This window comes from Abrus precatorius, unplaced genomic scaffold (genome assembly GCF_003935025.1).
Source record: "Abrus precatorius isolate BTA unplaced genomic scaffold, Abrus_2018 Scaffold8, whole genome shotgun sequence".
Taxonomy (NCBI): domain Eukaryota; kingdom Viridiplantae; phylum Streptophyta; class Magnoliopsida; order Fabales; family Fabaceae; genus Abrus; species Abrus precatorius.
Window position 1 is genome coordinate 22104060 of NW_020874428.1, and position 20721 is coordinate 22124780.

The window sequence follows — 20721 nt, forward strand, 5'->3', positions numbered from 1 at the left end:
TATGAAGGTCATGGAAAGACTATTAGACATCTCCCACTTTTCATAAAGATCAACTGCATCTGGAGTGCTGGTCTTAGTAATTGTCGGTGGTTCGTCCTTCATAATAGCATAATCAATGTCCATCCATCCAAATGAAGAAAAACTCTCTCCTTCCAGATCTTATAGTTGTCACCTCTTAACTCGAGAATACCACATTTAATATAAAAAATATTCACAGATTGAGAAACTGCAAAGTTTAAAATACCACATGCTTATCATCATAATTTGAGGATAAAACAAATATCACGTTTTATCAATGCAAACATACTTTAATTCATGAATCTAGTGACATAAAACTTGTCTGTGAGCTAAAGTCTTATTCAATTAGACTCATTATATATCATTATGACAAAACTATCAAATTATGTTTTTTTTCTTAATTCCTATGGGTAAATTAAGAAATATAAACTAATATTTTATCCTAATTAATCATATACATGCAATAAAATTCCTGTGAGTAAATTTCATCACATTATATATAATCAATTACAATTAATATTTTTCAATGTGATTTGAAAACTATATATATAATTTTAATTAATCAAAGGTGTTGTGGCTACTCTTTAATTTATTAAAATTATATTCATCACCAAACATTAGTTTTCTCTCTCTCTAAAGGGGTAGATATTAGTATTAATATCAAGGAATTAAGCATAAAAATTTAATAACATCATGCTAGTTATAAGTAAAGATATATATATATATATATATATATATATATATAAAATTTTCAGAATCACATACATGACAAAGATAAAGATTTGGTTTAATGGCAATCACTTCAATTTGCATAGGGCCAAAATTGTTTTAGTTTTATTAGGGGCGAAAAAAATTTGAACAAAAAAAATTTGAACAAAAGTGCTACGATGAGTTTCGAACTTGCGCCCTCACCCTTTACAATACGAAGACCAAATGCTAGTTACCACTAAGCCATCCTTGACAGATTAATACTATTACACGTGAAAACTATACATTCAAAAACTCAAAAACACGCAAAACAAACAAAAAGCTTACGTTTTTTGTTGTCTTCAACCTCCAGCCGGGTTAGCTCCACTCGGTTACGACCCGTGCACCGAATTTCAAATTTTTAATATTTTCAATCTCCATTAAACGTGAAAAAGGATGTTTTTAGATGCAAAAACATAGAAACTAATTTTTCATATTCGATTTTGATTAAAAGGGGATCAAACACACAACATCTATGCCCAAAACAAAATTTTGAATACGCAAAACAAGCACGGCAGGGGTATACGGGTCTGATACCAAATGAAAGTTACTCCTGTCAAAGGATCGATTAATATGAATCTTCAGCCATTGCAAGTTGATCTGCGATTGAAGTTTTCTGCATTTCCAAATCCTTATTCACTCAATCACGATGGTGTGTATGTTCTAAAAGAGGAGCGGATTCAGGTTGACCTAAAACAATGAGATAGCAAAATATTTATAGGACTATTCCATCATAGAGCCCACTCCGAATATCCAGTAAAATCACCTCCGAGTGGAAAAATAGATGCAGATAATGAGGCAATGTGATAACATAATATCCCTTTAAAATCGGAATTGCAAAAACGGAAGTCGGTTGCTAACAATCTAAAGGTGTCTTGCACTGGCATTGAAGCTCCTTGAATCTGTCCACATCAAATTTGTACCTCTTATGAAGTTTCCTTTGTTTTGAAAGAAAGAGTCTCTTCATGAAGTCTTGGTAAGTAAGGTCTCTTGAAGTGAATAAGAAGTAGGCATATAACACATTGCAGTACAAAATGCTTAACATCATTAGTCATACCCTTCCAATAAACCACTGCATTTATCCTTTGCATTGTAGCACTTATACCCGAAAGACCACCCATAGCAAAAGAATGTATCCACTGAAGGATGTCTTTCTTTAGGATAGGATCACTACCCACCACCAATTTCCTTTTTCTTCTAAGTTCACCTTGATGCCAGTTATGATATTTATGAGAAGCGTGATTGTTTTGTATCTCCTGAATCAACTTCTATACATTCGCATCATTCACACATAATTCATGAATCCTAGTTAACAAATCCGATTGCAATTGATGTGTGGACATAGCCTTACACTCAACATGCTCAATCCTAGACGGTGCATCTGCTATTAAAGTTATCCCTCCCTTGCTTATACTCAATGGAAAAGTCAAATTCCTTTAATTTGACTAGCCACTTCTACTGAAACATTGTTGACAACCTCTGGTCCAACAAATATTTCAAATTATAGTGGCAAGTTCTTATAATAAAATGTTTGTTTAGCAAGTAGTGTGTCCACCTCTGTACTGCAAATATGATTGCTAGAAGCTCCTTCTCATAGGTTGACAATGATTGTTGTTGCAGGTTCAGCATCCTGCTAATGAAGGCAATAGGATGGTGTTCCTACATCAAAACTGCTCCAATGCCAAAACTAGAAGCATCAACTTCCACTATGAAGACTTTAGAAAAGTCAGGTAATGCCAGAACTGGAGCATTACTCAACGATTCCTTGAGATGATGGAAAGACTTTGTCGCTCCTTGATTCCACAGAAAATTGTCTTTATGAAGTAGATTAGTTAAAGGTTTAGCCACCAAGCCAAATCCCTTCACAAACCTCCTATGATACCCTGTCAAGCTCAGAAACCCTCTAAGCTGTTTAATTGTTTGAGGCAATGGCCAATTCTTTATAGCTTCCACTTTCCTTGGATCAGTGGACACATCTTCCACAGAAATGAAGTGACCTAAGTATTCTACCTTACTAATAGCAAAGAAACATTTAGATTTCCTGGCAAATAAGGAATTATGCCTGAGAGTTTGCAGCACTTGTCTGAAATGATTCACATGGTCTTCTATGTTGACACTATATATGAGAATATCATCAAAGAATACCAGAAGAAACTTCCTTAAAAATGGTTGAAACACCAAATTCATCAGACCTTGGAATATAGCAGATGCATTTGTGAGGCCAAAGGGCATCACCACATATTTGTAATGACCTCCATGGGTTCTAAAAGCAGTTTTATGCACATCATCCAGATTCATCCTCATGTGGTTGTATCCAGCTCTTAAATCTATCTTAGAAAAAATAGATGACCCATGCAATTCATCTAGAAGATCATCCACTAAAGGGATGGAAAACTTGTTCTTCACGATATTCTTGTTAAGTTCCCTATAGTCCACACATAATCTCCAAAACCCATCTTTTTTTTCCCACTAGCACTGCAGGGCTAGCATAAGGGCTGCTGCTATTCTTGATTACTCCCATTTTAAGATAATCCTGCACCAATTTATCAATAACATCCTTCCGTGGCTTAGCATATCTGTAAGGTCTTTTGTTTACTGGGTTAGCACCTTGAATTAATGGAATATTATGATCATGATCAAGTCTGAAAGGAGGTAACTGATCAGGATCCTGCATGATATCATCAAACTCTTCCAGAAGCTGCTTTATTCCCTGAGGCAATGCAGGTTGATCCGCTTAAACAGTCAGAGATTGAAGTAGTCATTCTTCCTCTCCACACAACTGCAACATAGAGAAGTGAACTCCTCCATTCAAAGCCTTTATTAACTGTTGTCTCTTAGTTGTCTTAACTTTCTGTACTGAAGCCCTCCTTAAAACGTGTTTCTTCACTTGCACCCGAAACTCTATTGTCAATTTATCAAAATTCTATGTGACATCACCCAATGTAACCAACCACTGCACCCCTAAAACCAGATCACAACACCTAAGTGGAATAAAAAACACATCAAAAGTGAAAGTTGTTTGTTGTATAGTCCAAGTGAAATTTTTTACTACTTAAGAAATGGTGAGCTTGCTGCCATCCGTTATAGTCACCATTAATAGCTCTCTATCCTCAATTCTGCAACCAAATTGCTTAGCCATCTAGATATCTAAGAAATTATGTGTGCTTCCACTATATATCAAAATGTGCAAAGGGTGCTTCTTCAAGTAACTAGTCACTCTCATGGTTATGAAATTAGCCACACCTGTCAAGGCATTAACTGAAATCTGAGGCTCCTTCTCACTCCCCACTTGAACATCTGCCTCTTCAAATGCTACATGATCTTCATCCTCTATGACCTCCATAACATGAACTTGCAATTTTTTATGTGACAAGCTATGTTATGGAGAGTAGGGTTCATCAAAAAAGTAACAAAGACTCTTGTGATGAACATACAAGAATGAGGGGACTTTGAGGAAGAAAGGTTCCGAATCTTTTATTGATAGAAGGGAGAAAAATACAAAGAGAAATACAAATGTTTAGTTTGGTGTTTATTCTAACAATAACATTTTATTTAAGGAAACTAACGCATGAAACCAACTAACTCTTAACTAACTATCATTATTTTATAAAATCGTACCTGCTTATGCGCTAATACATCAATTTCTTCCTTCTTCTCTTGCAGCATCTTTAACTCACCCCTCATAGGATCATTCTCAGCTATTAATGCCAGTGGAACTACTCTTCTAACCAGATCCACCACCTAATGTTGACCATACAACACAAAAGAAATCAACAAGCTTTAAATTGTATGACAAGGTATAGAATTAATGTAAGACACAAATCCTGCATCAAAAGGAAGAAATGATGTGTTTTAACCATGAGCAGGAGTCATAATATACATGATAAAATGTTACAATTTATCTAATTATTATGATATTCCTACATAAATTGGTATAAAAGTTTATAATTTAAAATTAAAATGAAAATTATACAACATAGGAGTTTGTTAAGTATCCATTTAGAGTTTGAAGAGGGTATGACCCAACACACTACAATTTTGAAGTGTCCATGCTACCTAATCAGCAAGTAAGAACAAAGCCACGATGTAGACAACAGAATTCCATGTTAGTAAATCGTGTAATTTTTTAAAGATTTTGTTAACTTTAGACTTATTAAAACCCATTTTTTAAAACCAACTCCTTAAGGGGTTTGTATCAGCAAACGAGATATTAAATTCAGCAGCTAAGGTTCTATTCTAACCAGGCATGCTTACTGGGTGTGGACTATCAAAGGAATGGTAGGCTGCAAAACACATCCGATAGAATCATTGAACACAGTTCTGAAAATTGAAGCATAGCTGACAAATATTTTCTGCAGTCAAATAATTAAGCCCTACTGTGGCATTAGTTTAGTTTAATATACTGTTGCCACTTCATACAAAGGCAACCATAGTCTTGAAACATAGCTATGCTTAGCAATTAACGACATTGAATGTATTCATGAACCAAATTTCAAGGAAAACTGTTCTTAAACAGAGAGGCACTATTCCACCTGCTACGGAATTAATCCAAAGGGAATAATTCATGAATTTATTGCAGGCTGAAGATATATGGTGTTGAAGCATAGACGTACAACTGAACTGTGAACTCACTGTTAAGTATTTTTGTGTAAAAAATATACATTATGAAAATAAATTGAAATAAATAAAATTCATGGGCCAGTGATGAATGGTTTACAAGAACCGTTTAGACAAGCTTGCAAACGGTTACATAACATACACCTCCATATTGATTAAATCCAACGCCACACTATTAATGTGCAAATAGCTAATTAGAATGAAGTCTAGAACGTGTTTCTAGACTACAAATACGTGTGTCTTCTTTGACTTAGATGCGTGAGCTATGATTTAAAGAGATGAACGACTTTAAAAAGTGAAGTTGTAGATGAACAGTACTGACAATCCATGCTGTGTCCTTGTCATTGAGACAATAACTCTTAATTAAGAACACTTTCTTTTTAAGACGTTATTGTTTATTGAATAAAATTTATTAAATCATGAGTGAAATTTATTAAATTAAGAATGAAATTCAACCCGTAATAATGAACATGTTTGAAATTATGTGTTACTGTATATCATTAATGCAGCAAAAAAGGATGTAGCAAGTGGCAACGCAAGATTAAAAACTCCAAAACATAGCCTTATGCTAGGGGACGATGTAAGGGGGTAATGAATGGATAATAGACATTGATCTTATCACGCTTCAAGTGGGGGCTTTTTTGCTGAAATGGGATGAATGGAGAAATAATTTCTCCATGCTGATTGCCGAACTAATTCGCTGCTGGGTGAAATTGATATAGTGTCGTAAATTTTATTGCTGACACACATTAAGTTTTGTTTTTCATGGATAATGTTGGCTTATGAAATACCGTTACAAAATTTATATAATTTAAAAATAAAGTATCGGCAAAATAATAATCCACACTCACTCAAATTTCTGCTATGTGGTATAATTATCGGTTGAAAGTTGTCTGACACTCGTATGTTTGTTGACTTTTTCGCGGCACCTATGTGTTGGTATGCTAAATTCTAATGACACTTTATAATGCGTTTACTATTTTGACTCTGACACTTTTTTCGTGTTGCACATGGTAACTCAAACCTTTACTCTATAGTTAAAGAAGTAATACATTATTTCTTTTATTTTTCAATTTTTACCAAATTTAAAATGTATGCAATTGAGAAGGTTAGAAGTTTTGATTTTTTAATTTTTGCAATTAAGATTTAAATAATAATATTAATATTATTATAAATTTATGAAGGTAAAAATATTTGTAGTGGTATGATAATTTATTTAGTGTAAGTACAATATTAAAAATGTAAATATAAATGTAATATTTTTTATTAGTGTTGTTTAAGTAGTTAATTTATTTTTTTAAGAATTTTTTTTTTGTATTTTTTTATTTGATATCAGGATTGTGGTTATTTTATATTGGAATGGAAGAATGTACGAAGGAAATGATGCTATAATATTTGAAGAGAACAAGAAGATAATTAAGATAAAACATTGAATTACTTTCAAGAGGTTGAAAAAAAAAGATACATATAAAATTGAGACTTTTGAGTACTAATGTATTTTTTAGACTAATTTCATATATTTTAGTTGATGCAAAGAGTGGAAACCTCACAATTTTATATGTGTATGATAATAAATACTAGTTAATTATGTAACTCTGTCAAATCATACTAGTATCAAATGAGGAACAATTCTTTCATGCCAACAAGTATGAAGTGACATCTCCTCACTCTCAAAATTGCATATTTATGCTTATCTCAAATATGCTTTGAAATATGAATAGATTGATAGCACAATAATAAATCATCCTTAAAGTTGAGATTTAACACACTACTGTGAGACTAAGATTATGCCATATGAAATATGTTTAAACAAGTAAATTGTAAACTTCATATTCTCAATGTAAGTAACAAAAATTAATAAAAATAATTTTATTTTATTATTAAACAAATTCTATGAATTATTGTATTAACAAAAATAACTCGTTTACTAAATTTAATACAATTAGTATTTCTACATCATATATGTAAATAATGATTACTTATAATCACTTATAAAAAATTTATATATTAAAAATATCATTATACAAAATTTATTTATGTGACATTTTTTTCAATGTAATCAACTATTATATTTTATTACACTTAAATTAATAGTTTTAACACATAAATTTATTATTATTAATCTAACTCATATAAATAGCTGCAATCTTTTTAAGAGATTTAAATATCTAAATTACTAATTATTTTTGTTTTACTTAATTTTCAGTATTTTTTATTTTAAATTAAAATATTTAAATTTATTTATTTATTACTAATTTCATAGATTCATGTTTTTTTCACTTAAATTATTATTTTTTTACGCTTTAATTTTTCAAAATAATCTAATTTATAATTAAATGATGACTAATTTTGTTTTTTTAACTTTGGAACTTTAAATTATTTACTATTTTTTAATTACGTGACAAATCATTTTTATTATTATTTTTACAAATTTAACAACTACGATTTTTTTTATCAATATTAATTTATTAATTAACATATTACTTGTTTATTATTTCAATTTTATTTTGTTATAATTTTTTTATTTTATTAATCTAGTGACAATCACATGTAATTCTAATCTATATATTTATCTAATTTAATTATTTTACATTTCTCAATTAATTTATATTTATATTTATATATATAAAAGCTTTAGTTATTTTAACATAATAATATTTACAATACTAAATAATATAAACATTAGTTTTACTTTTAAATAAAATATTTTACCTAAAAAAACTAAAATATTATAAATATTATAATATATATTTTAATTATATATAAGATAATTCTAATTTCAAAATATATATTTCTATTATTTATTTTTTACATACAAAAAATTATAAAAATATTTAATACAAAATAGCTTCATTTTTATCTTACAAATTCTTAAAACAGTAAAACTATCATGTAAAATGATATATTTTTTCTACTATCTACAGTACTTTGCGTTTTGTCTCGGAAGAAGACGAAGCATAGAAGAAAAACTAGGGGAAACTCTATCATGTACACTAATTAAATACTGACACCTATATCAGCTAAAACAGTGTCGACACAAAAGCTATATTTAAACTATTAGACACTAAACAAAAAGTCTACGTGTACGATTATAGTTGTTGATAGTTTTTTAAAAAAGATTTTTTGTTATTGACACGTAATGTGTCTACCTTTTATTGATGTTAGTAAGAAATTTAACAACACATATAATTAAAAAAAATAAAAAAAATTTGTGTCGGCAGTAGATCTTACACCGGTAAGAAAAATAAACACTTATAACAGGTGGCAGTGCAGAGACAGCAAATTTGTTTAGCAACCACCTATTTAGAGAATTTATTTCTCCGGTCACCCCATTTCAGCAAAAGAGCCTCTAGTGATCTTATCATGCTTCAAGTGAGCCCCACAATAGCAAATTCTTCATTTATGCCAAGCAGAGCATAGAGAAACAAGTCAAGCAGATACCACCCACCTTATCAGGATGCAGATAAGCCTTATTCCGGAAAAGAAGAATGAACCCACCCTCATCAAGAACCTTGGCAAATGCTGATACTGTAGCCTCCTCAGAATTTCTTGCTACACCCATGCTGTCACACGCTTCAAGAAGTTCACAGAAGGGAATAACCTCTGTCCCATCCATACCAAGCTTCACCTTCAGCTATTCCACCTTCACCAATCTCACAAGTATTAACGTATTTGCAGGTCAATAGTGATATTTTTTGTTATAAATAAAATAATCCGAGTATGGAGACAAATATACGCACGTCATATCTTTAACAACACTGAAAATGAGTTCTCTGGCCATGCAAATCCACTTTGATTCCCAGTTTTTTACCTCACTTGTGTTGTTGATTGGCTTTACTGTATCGTTTATGTTATACAACACCCTTGTGAGGAAGCCAGAGAGACTTCGATCTAAGCTACGGAAACAAGGTATCAATGGTCCAACCCCAACTTTAATACTTGGAAATATAAGGGAGATAACGAAAAATAGACAACATACTGTTGCAAAGACTCCCGTTGAACTAGACCCTCATGCTTCTCATGACTGTGCTTCAATTCTCTTCCCTTTTTTTGAGAAATGGAGGCAGAAATATGGTATGTTACGTTCAGCATATAAATTTTCTGTATCATGTTGTTCAATTTCATCATAATCAATTCAAAAAATGGACTTTGTACAACACAGTAGATACATGTATAGACTTCAATACAAGCAATTTTCGGCAAGACTTCGACGTCAAACTTTACCCTCTTGAAATTTGTGTGTTTATTCATCAACCTGTGAATCATGTCATGTTGCCCTTGACTCTCAACATCACCTGTAACATTTTTTTATATGGCCTTGAACTTTTTGTTTTCTTTCATTTTGCTTGCAAGTGAACTAAATAACCCTTTTGATAAAATAGCCTAATGATTTTGAGTCTATGACTGATTTGAGAATTGTATACTATGCTTCTAATATTTTGTTGAAACAGGTCAAGTGTTTATGTTTTCCCTTGGAAACACACAAATATTGTATCTGGAACAACCTGACATAGTGAGAGATATCACCACATGCACGTCATTGGACTTGGGGAAGCCTGAATATCAGCGGAAAGAAAAAGGGCCGTTGCTTGGTCATGGAGTTATATCTTCAAATGGGACTATATGGGCCAATCAAAGGAAGATCATAGCTCCAGAACTATACATGGAGAAGGTTAAGGTATCATTTTTAACTTCCAATCTTGCACTTTTTGGTACTTACATGAATAATTAATTATATTAGCCTCATAACTTGCAATATGTTTTTTTATATATGTTCTTGAAAGGGAATGATGAGCATAATTAGTGAGCCTACTATTTCTCTGCTAAATATGTGGAGCAGTAGAATAGATTCAGAAGGTGGAACTGCAGATATAAAAATTGATGACGGCATAAGAAGATTCTCTGGTGATGTTATTTCAAAAGCATGCTTTGGAAGCAATTATTCAGAAGGAAAAGAAATTTTCTCAAAACTCGCAGCTCTCCAAGAGATCATGTCCAAGAAAAACTTTTCCTCTGGGATCCCAGGCATGAGGTATAAAACATCCCAGCAAAAGATCTGTTATTTTCCTTTTTTTCATTTGTCAATTTAATGTTTTTTGTCCAATAATATTATATGATCCGTGCAGTTAACCTCTGTGATAAAACTTTTGTTGTTGTAAATTAATGATTTATCCTTAACGTGCCTCTTATAGATATATTCCAACGAAGAGCAATAAAGAATCATGGGCATTAGAAAAAGAGGTGAAAAATTGTATACTACAAGTGGTGAAGAAGAGAAAGGAAACTGCTAATGAGAATGACCTACTGCAAATGATTCTTGAGGGTGCTGAGAACAGGGATCTATCTCAGGAGGCCACTGAACGCTTCATTGTTGATAACTGCAAGAATATATACCTGGCAGGATATGAGACCACTGCAGTTGTTGCTACATGGTGCCTCATGTTACTGGCCTCAAATCAAGAGTGGCAAAATCGTGTTCGTGCTGAAGCACTGGAAATTTGTGAGGGTAAAATCCCAGATTATGGTATGCTTCATAAGATGAAGCAGGTATGGATTGGATCATTACGTGGCATATTACGTACTACAGTTTCTAACTCTATAATTTGAGTTAAATGTTTTTATTTTCAAAATATATTAATTTTGATTTTGGTCTATTAATTGATTTGTTTTATTATTTACAATTTTCTAATATTATTGATTTTAGTTCATAATTATTGATCAATGATGATATGGTTAATTTAAATATTACCATGTGTCAATTTTGATGTTACATGTCAAACCAGAGAGTCAAACTAATATTTTTACAGTGTAGGAATTAAAAAAAAAAAAAAAAAACTTATAAGACCAAAATCAAAATGTAATATATTTTGAGAGACAGAGACATAATTAAGTATGCAGTTTATGTATGATGACAATGATTAACTTGCACTCGTTTTGGCAGCTGTCAACGGTTATTCATGAATCATTGCGTCTATATCCCCCTGTAGCTGTGATGTCAAGGGAAGCTTTCAAGGATATGAAGTTTGGGAACATTCATGTCCCAAAGGGTGTTAACATTTGGATAATGGTTTTGATCGCACAGACAAATCCTAATGTGTGGGGACATGATGCCTACAAATTCAACCCTGAAAGGTTTGCCAATGGGATCACAGGTGCTTGTAAGATGCCACATTTGTACATGCCCTTTGGGATAGGACCAAGAGTGTGTCTTGGAAGGGACTTGGCCATGATTGAACTTAAGATGATGTTATCTCGGATTTTGTCCAAATTCTTTTTCTGCCTCTCTCCTAAATACATTCATTCTCCTATACTTAGGCCCTTGATAGAGCCTGAACATGGAGTACATTTGCTGGTAAAAAAACTATGATCTGTTCCTGGAGAAGAGAATATTAATTAGTTCAATGAATCATTCTCATTTATTAGAAGATTATGTGATGGATGTGCTTATTTCAAGACTTGTGCAACAAAAAGTATTTGAAGGAACTTCAACTTCATAATGTTGTTTATTTTTTAACCCCACTCTTAAAGACTTGTAGAGGGATATTTCGTCATGGGTTGCATCGTTGGTATAAATCCAAATGAAGAGTCTTTGTTCTCATTCCTTATACGGTTTGAATGACAAAAAAAATGATGACTTAGCTTGAAGTTAAGAAATTAACCCTTAATTGTAAGTTGTGAAATAAATAATGCAATATTAAGAAGTTCAAAAGACTAACGAAAGTAGTATAATGATTGAAACAAATTTTTGTCTTGCGAATTAAAAGTCGAATATGGTCTTTCATATTCAACCTGTTTGTAAATTTACTGAATCGTCAATGCAGATTGTGGAAATATATTATTGGCAATAAAACGGGATGCGGGGATAGCTCAGTTGGGAGAGCGTCAGACTGAAGATCTGAAGGTCGCGTGTTCGATCCACGCTCACCGCATATTTTGCGTTTCAATTTATGAGCTGCATTTTACATATGTTAATTAATCAATTGAAAAGTTAATCTCCTCCTACACACGTTTCTTCTCTTCTGTAACAAATTTGGATTACAAACTTTTTCACAAATAAAATACATTGTGCAATCAAATGGAAGAAAAAATAATCTTTTTGGCATGTAAAAATGTATATGAAGAGAACATTGATGACTCACTAGCCAGAACAAATGTTAGAATAAGCTTCACCCCACCAACATGAAAACAGAGGAGAACGAAGTTAAATGTAAGAGTTTTCTTTTTTTTGTTTTAATGTAAAAATTATAAAATCACCTGAAAAAAAAATGTTAATTAATCTCTGTGTAAAGCATCTTCCAAATCCAATTCCACCCCTATGCGATTTTTCAAAATGGTTCTGGCATCTAAAGGTGTCTTGCACTTGCATTGAAGCTCCTTGAATCTGTCCACATCAAATTTGTACCTCTTGTGAAGCTTCCTTTGTCTTGAAAGAAAGAGCCTCTTCATGAAGTCTTGGTAAGTAGGGTCTCTTGAAGTGAATAAGAAGTAGGCATAGCCTATGACTAAGCCAGTGGTTGTGGTAAAGAATGCAATAGGTTCCATTACATCCCATGAGAATTCCCAGAATGTTAACCTGAAGAATAGTCCAACAGTAACCAAACCAAATCCTAGTCCAGACCAAAGGATGCGCCGCACCTGCTTATGCGCCAACACATCGATTTCTTCCTTCTTCTCTTGCAGCATCTTTAACTCACCCCTCATAGGATCATTCTCAGCCGTTAATGCCAGTGGAACTGCTCTTCTAACCAGATCCACCACCTAATGTTGACCATACAACACAAAAGAAATCAACAAGCTTTAAATTGTATAACAAGGTATGGAATTAATGTAAGACACAAAACCTGCATCAAAAAAGAAAGAAATGATGTGTTTAATCATGAGCAGGAGTCATAATATACATGATAAAATGTTACAATTTATCTAATTATTGTGATGCAAATAGCTAATAAGAATGAAGTCTAGAACGTGTTTCTAGACTACAAATACGTGTGTCTTCTTTGACTTAGATGCGTGAGCTATGATTTAAAGAGATGAACGACTTTAAAAAGTGAAGTTGTAGATGAACAGTACTCACAATCCATGCCGTGTCCTTTTCATTGAGACAATTACTCTTAATTAAGAAGACTTTCTTTTTAACACGTTATTGTTTATTGAATAAAATTTATTAAATCATGAGTGAAATTTATTAAATTAAGAATGAAATTCAACCCGTAATAATGAACATGTTTGAAATTATGTGTTACTGTATATCATTAATGCAGCAAAAAGGGATGTAGCAAGTGGCAACGCAGCATTAAAAACTCCAAAACATAGCCTTAAAAGCTAGGGGACCATGAAAGGGGCTAATGAATGGATAATAGACCTTCTTGATCTTATCATGCTTCAAGTGAGCCCCACAATAGCAAATTCTTCTTTTATGCCAAGCAAAGCATAGAGAAACAAGTCAAACAGATACCACGCACCTTATCAGGATGAAGATAAACCTTATCCCGGAAAAGAAGAATAACCCCAGCCTCATCAAGAACCTTGGCAAATGCTATAGCCTCCTCAGAATTTCTTGCAACACCCATGCTCTCACACGCTTCAAGAAGTTCACAGAAGGGAATAACCTCTTTCCCATCCATACCAAGCTTCACCTTCAGCGATTCCACATTCACCAATCTCATAAGCTTCTTAGCTTCAGAGAAGGATATAGAGTTTTCTGTTCCCTTCCCATTCCCATTCCCATTGCTGACACCACCATTCCCACATGAATTGGAACTAACATCATTAGGGGATGAAACCCAAGTTGAGGAAGACACACCCCTCTTCATCTGATTCAACCAAAAAACTGATAAAGATGCCACTCCTTTTCTCCTTGCACCACACTCCATTGCAAAATCCCTCAAACCCAACAAAAAAGGATCAAAAGGTTGAACTTTTCCGCCACAACCATGGCTTCCATTGAAAACACCAGATACCCTTTGCCTCAATGATCCAACACATCTCCATCTACTCCACATTTTGAAAACCCAAAACTAAAAATTTAATCTGTTACGCACAAAAACCACCCGAAACAAACACTACCCACTATTGCTATCACCGTGAAAATCCAATGTAACCACTACCCATCTTTCCTTTCCCCTCAGGTAACTTCAAGAACCTTGAGTCATGGAGACTGATGCAGAAAGCTAGCAGGTTTTGAAGAAAAACGAAACGTGTGCATTTATTGTTACTAAATATTAAAATAAAAGAGGAAACGAGGAAAGAGAGGCAAAGACAACGGAGAGAGAGAGCAAAAACTAAATTGGGAAAGCGAAGGCAAAGCGTGTGAAGTAATGGGAGAAGGGAAGGTAAACGTTGACGAAGCTACAATGCTATCAACCACGAGTGGATAGTGATCCGTTCCATCACATTCCCGTGTGAATAGCCAACACTATTGTCCTTCCTAGTTAACGCTTTTTAACGGAGGCATGTCCTTTGTCTTGGAAACTACGAACTAACACGATATGTACTTGGTTTTCCCCCTTTCATTGTTGCCCTTGAAAAAGAAACCAAGAAATCATGCTTGGTTTTACTTCTTCACGACGTGTTTCAAAGGATTTATAGATATTTTTCATTTGAATTCATAAAAATAATTTTTATATATCCTTAATTTTTTTAATAAAATTAATGATATAAATTGTTATAGGATTTTTTAATCAATACTTTAAAAATTTTATCTAAAAAATTAATAGATAATATTTCTTATTAAAAATAACGTTAAAATATATTAAAAGTTATGAAAATAAATATATTTTTTATATTTTAATAAATCAATCTTTACAGCATTTATATTATTTTTCAGACAGGCAGGGAGTCAGAGACCACCGCTTAAGCAAAGTTGATGCTCAAATAGTTAAAAATTTCTGTATTGTGTTGCCCCCAAAAAGTTAATGTTCAAATTCCCGACAGGTGCAGTGTGCCAAAACCAAAGTTGGATTCCACGCTGCAACGTTCATCTTTAGGGTTCGAGTTTTATAAATTACTTGCCATAAACGCGATGCTCTCTCAGTATAATTTATGAGTTCTATTATTTGAAAATTTAAAGCTTGATATTGTATATGATTTTCATTTTTTTTTTGGTTTTATTATGTTTTTTCTATAGATATATTTTAAGAGAAAATATTTCTAATAAAAATATATTTTTTTATTTTAGATATTAATAGAATATTTTCCATAATTTATATATTTGTAGTTAAAAACTATATAATGATTTGATAGAGAATCATCAATTGTTTAAATATGTCAATAACCAAGACTAAATTAAAAGAAATGTTTCTGTAAATCACTTGTCCAATTTTGATCGTCCTTGAGATGTAAATTTAGCTTAACTATATTAAAGTTATAGAATCAATCTTCACATTTTTTATGAAATTATAAATTGAATAAAAACATATAAATTAGATTTATTTACTTATACATTTTAACTATATTCAATAGTTTAGTGTTAATTTTTATAAAACCAATTCAATCTATCATTAAACTGAATAAGGATTCAAGTGAAAGATAATCATTGTTGTACACCCCATTTTCAGAGTATAAAAATGAAAAAGAAAGTGATAAAAAAATGAGAGATGTGATAAGAAATGTGATGTGATAGAAAAAAAAATGGGGTAAAAGAAATATAAACAAGTGTATAAATATCTATGTTGTTAAGTGAAATACCATGTAATTGAAAAAATTACTTTATAATATTTTCTTTAAACATGACCATGAACAATTCTTGTGCATAATTTTCCCTTGGATAAACCCCTAGATCTTTTTATAGTTTACCAACTGACCAGTAAAGATTGGAAGAACCTATATTTGCTTTCATCTTGTTTAATTTTATTTTTCTTTAGACAGCTTTAGATCTTGTTTGTCAGAAAAAAGTGATTAAGATCATATTTTGTCACTAAAAAGCATATTCAATGAAGTAATTCAAAATTGAAAATATACATCATATGTAAAATTTACAAGTTAAAATTTAATGGTGATTGTAGCTCTACTATAAAACAATTAATGGCCATCTCATAGTATGTTTGAAAAAATGTTAAAAAATTTGTGAATGTAAATTTACTACAAAAACTACAACTAATAGCCTTAAAATAAATATAAATCTAATGTGAAACCTACCATGCTTTATGTATGCGTACATGGAGTATAGCAGTACAGATGCACCAGGCTCACTAACTGTGTTTTGCTTTTGTAAGAGCTTTAACCAAACCCTTGGTAATCCTCCAGAACCAAAACATGTTCATCACTGCCAACACAGAAGGCACCGCAAGCAAGATGTAAAATCCTAAAAGAAAGGCTTCCTTAACCTGAAATCAACAAAATCAAGTTTTGATTCAGTGGCAATATGACACAAACATGGAAGGAAAATGTGAAGACTTAGGTGAGAGGGAATCAGAGAGCACATGCTAACCTCATCAAAATGGGTCCCCATGTGAAAAAAAATGAACACGAACAGGAAAACCCTTGCAAACTGCCACACCACAGATAATATTTAAACATAGAAAGTATAAGGGGTTAAAAAATGATATTGCTCTTCACATAAAGCATATTAAGATCTGTACCTGGAACTACCAAGAAAAGTAGTTCCATTACAACCACTGGAACTGAGAAACATCAAAAGTCACCACAAAGTTTGACACCTTGCTTACATCTATTGTACATCATAAGACTAAGTTTCTCCATCTGCTGTTAAAAAAACAAATAGTTTCAGCATCTAAAGTGTCATGTTTTAGTTGGATGACACTGACTTACCTAAATTATCATCATCATATTCTATACAGCATATTAACCAACTAATTCAGTGATGTTTGTTCTTGTAGAAGCCTTCTAAAACTCAACTAAGGTACCCACTTGTAATATTTTCAATATTTAATAAAGCATGAGGAGGAAAGTGTCATCATAATTCATAAAGATTCATGCACATAAATGATACATGCAATACAAATTTTTTATTTACGGTGCGTTTGGAAATAGTACTTAAATAAGGGCTTATTAATAAGTTTTTCAACAATAGCCTATGTCATAAATTTACCAATAAAATTTATTAAAATAAACTTAAAATAACTTATTTTAATAAGCTATAACAATAACATAATTGAAATAACTTATGATAGTTATAAAAAAATTTCTACAAGCTATTCCTAAGTTTTTCTAAAGAGACGCAAGTCAGAACTCTGTCCCCCCCCCCAATTGCTTTCTAATTTGTGCCTATTGCCCTATTATGGCTCAAAATTAAAAAAATGAAAGCACCAAAATAGAAACCATACATGATTGATTATAAGCAATTCATTCCGGTCATTACATTACTTATTATACATGGCATTTTCAAATTTCAATACAGAGGAATTAAAGTTGAGGTCAAGAGTATGTTAGACAGTACCAGCCAACCGATAAACAATGCAATGCCATTCCAAATGTAAAGTTTGGAGCTCTTAAAACCAGCAATATCCAAGTACCTATATATGTAATTAATGTAATAAGTAATGTTGACAAAAATACATGAAGGTAAATGGATTTCTGAACAACAGATTTACCATCTTAGATTTACAAAAGGAGTGGTGCACTCAGAGAAAAGAACCATAAGTATGTAGATCTGAACTTGACCACTTAGCAGAGATACTAAAATAGAACCTATGGATAGCCCGTGGTGCAGAACCTAAATGTAATTTGATGAAGTAGGTTTACCACTTATAAATCATATAACTTTAATAATGAATTCATCATATGAATGAAAGTAAAAAGATAAGCACAAGATAAAAAAAAAATGGAAAATGTTAATATTAGGCTGATTTTGAACAATAAGAATAGCAAAGATTTTATTAGGAAACGAAGCATTTATTATAATTTAGTATTTCTAATATAATAAATATTTTCTTTCTACTAAATCTTTCTGCTTTAAAATGCTCAAAATCAACCCTATGTGTTAATGTTAACAAAACCAGTAAAAAAATAGTATCGTGTAACACATTGATAATATTTTTAATGTGTTAGTAATAAAAAAAATAACAAAAAAGCTCATATCTACTTACATACTCCAGACCCCCTAAATTTGGAAAATGCCAAAGAATCATCGCCAGATCTGTTAGAAAATAACCAACAGAAATCTGTACAAGCAAGTATAAAGAAACCAAACAAGTGAGCCAACTGTCATAAACAAATAGAAAATGTTAACCTCAACTTAAAACATAATAAATGTTATTTTTAGATACTTGAAAACAGTTCAAAAGTTGAGGGTAATAAAATCATAAATAAATTACAAATAGAGAGGGACAAACAAAATCTCAATAATGCTTGAAAATAGCGTTGCTAATAAGATTTCAATTAGCCATGAGATTAACAAGACATGAAAATTGATAAAAACAAGTCAAACTTTTCTATGAAAACTGCAAGTCAAACTATGCTATGAGACCAACAACCAAATTTTGCTAATATCTTCATCAACTCACCCCCAACACTGTATTTGATAAAGTTGATGATCTATTAATAACTAATAAACCATCATGTGAATTCTCATTGAAGAAATCTGATAAGACCAGGAGGTAGAAAGATGCAGATGATACAAGAAGAGCGTGAAATGTAGAGAATCCCCTGCATTACAAAATATGTTAATACTTAGAACAAAAAAAAATAATTTATGTAATAATGAAAACTAGGAATGATTGTCCAAAGTCATTTTACCGGTTATTCCATTCAATTTTCTCTGCACTACTCAATTTCCCATATCCCTTGAACAACAAAGAACTCAAAATAGCACTTGATGAATAAACCTTCAAGACGGAACAAAAGGGTCAAAATTTAAAATTGCTAATAAAAAGTTCTTTAATATGAATACACTTCTTCAGAATTATCCCCCTTCAGAAAAAGAAGATCATATATTTGACAAAAAGAACAAACTGGAAAGGGAAAAACCCGAAACTGCATTCATCAATTAAACCTAAAAGTTAACCAATCTGAAATTACCCTTTCAGAAAACCAAGAGTGAAGTTTTCAGGATCTGAAGTTACAAAAACTGACATCCATGCAAGCCATGAAGGAATATAAACTCACCCATTTGAAGTACATAGAAAAAATTCGAATGTATGTAGTGCAAAGCACTAAACAAAGATGCTAAATATCATCTTCAATTGTTATACAGTTTTGTTAATTCCAGCTTGTAAGTATTTAAAAATAATATTTATTACACTTTTATATTCTTGACGTAATAAATACATTATTTTTAATAAAAACGCATTTAATCTCAGTCATTACATGTTAACAGCTTATTCATGACATACAAATTTCTTCTCAATTAGTAAAGCATTAAAATTTTCTTTGGACGTTAAAATAATGGTGGCATCATTACTTCTGAAGAAAAACAATTAAACAACAAGGAACCCTGCCAATAGAGCAATTAAAAGAAACATTTTTTCCCGAACTCCAAACATTGACCCCACATCCAAAACCAAGCCTTTATCCAACAACTTCATGTTAAAAATGCACAACCACACAGTCCTCACCCGAAAAGCATAAGGCTTCGAGCTCCTATTTGTGGTTTGCAAGGAGTTACAGACATACATATTATCAAACCTTAAGAAGCAACATAAATAGAACTCACATCCAACTAATGAAAAGCTGAGTTTACTTACAAGAACACATAAGGTTATGCCTGAGAAGATAGATGCTAGCCATAGAATTTCTTTGCTTGGAATAGCATAGTCATAAGAGGAGAATGAACCAAAAGAAGAAGCAAAATCCATCAAGTCCTGTTGTTCAAATTTTCTGTGTCAAACCAAACTGCATAGAAGACATGATGGCTGAGTTCAAAGTCTATGAAGGTATACAGTAATGATGTTGGAAGACTCTGCTCTCAACAAAAGAACTAACATCTATAAAACTTGTCGATAATAATCTATAAATTGCAATTATTTATTGTGTCGTTTCTTGAAAGGGGAAACTTCATTTATGTGACTTTTTCTACCATAACATAATCACATCATGGCCACCCATTTCTCATACCCCAGTTGACCAGATTTCTTGGAAAGCAAACAATTTCCACCACAAGGAATAGCATTCGGGGGGGACAAACGTAAAGCAACATTTTGCTGAGTGTTTCCTCGTTATAGACTTTTAGGGGTTTTTGTTGAGTGTTTGGTAAGGAGATTTTTTTTTAAAAATTAGAATCATGAAAATGCTTAGTTTTTATATTTAGTATAAATGTTTTAAAATATATTTTCAAGAAATTAAAATATTTTAACTATATATTTTTTTAAATATTCCAATATAAGAGGAGTGATAATTTGAAATTTTCATGAAGGTAAAAATATTTTAGTCATGCCAATAAAA

The 20721-nt window shown here is 31.9% G+C and overlaps 3 protein-coding genes and 1 non-coding gene across 4 annotated transcripts; 2 read left to right on the top strand and 2 right to left on the bottom strand.

The window, feature by feature from the left end:
- The first annotated feature begins 8667 nt into the window (after positions 1–8667).
- On the top strand, positions 8668–12117 carry LOC113847203 (cytochrome P450 714C2-like). Its single transcript, XM_027476156.1, has 5 exons — positions 8668–9456; positions 9834–10060; positions 10167–10414; positions 10575–10929; positions 11324–12117. Exons 1-5 carry the CDS (start codon positions 9147–9149, stop codon positions 11747–11749), a joined length of 1566 nt encoding a protein of 521 aa, XP_027331957.1. The 5' UTR covers positions 8668–9146; the 3' UTR covers positions 11750–12117.
- A 121-nt stretch (positions 12118–12238) lies between these two features.
- TRNAF-GAA lies at positions 12239–12311 on the top strand. Its single transcript has one exon. It is a non-coding gene; the product is annotated as a tRNA-Phe (tRNA).
- Positions 12312–12366: 55 nt separating this feature from the next.
- Positions 12367–14918, bottom strand: LOC113847622 (calcium uniporter protein 5, mitochondrial-like). The gene is made up of 2 exons (XM_027476842.1): positions 13845–14918; positions 12367–13140 (listed from the first exon to the last, which is right to left on the bottom strand). The coding sequence occupies exons 1-2, from the start codon at positions 14382–14384 to the stop codon at positions 12655–12657; spliced, it is 1026 nt and encodes a 341-aa protein (XP_027332643.1). The 5' UTR covers positions 14385–14918; the 3' UTR covers positions 12367–12654.
- Positions 14919–16379: 1461 nt separating this feature from the next.
- On the bottom strand, positions 16380–20298 carry LOC113846863 (transmembrane protein 56-B-like). Its single transcript, XM_027475570.1, has 9 exons — positions 20220–20298; positions 20025–20141; positions 19078–19166; positions 18846–18987; positions 18429–18503; positions 17934–18055; positions 17780–17855; positions 16811–16870; positions 16380–16706 (listed from the first exon to the last, which is right to left on the bottom strand). The coding sequence occupies exons 1-9, from the start codon at positions 20262–20264 to the stop codon at positions 16572–16574; spliced, it is 861 nt and encodes a 286-aa protein (XP_027331371.1). The 5' UTR covers positions 20265–20298; the 3' UTR covers positions 16380–16571.
- Positions 20299–20721: the final 423 nt, after the last annotated feature.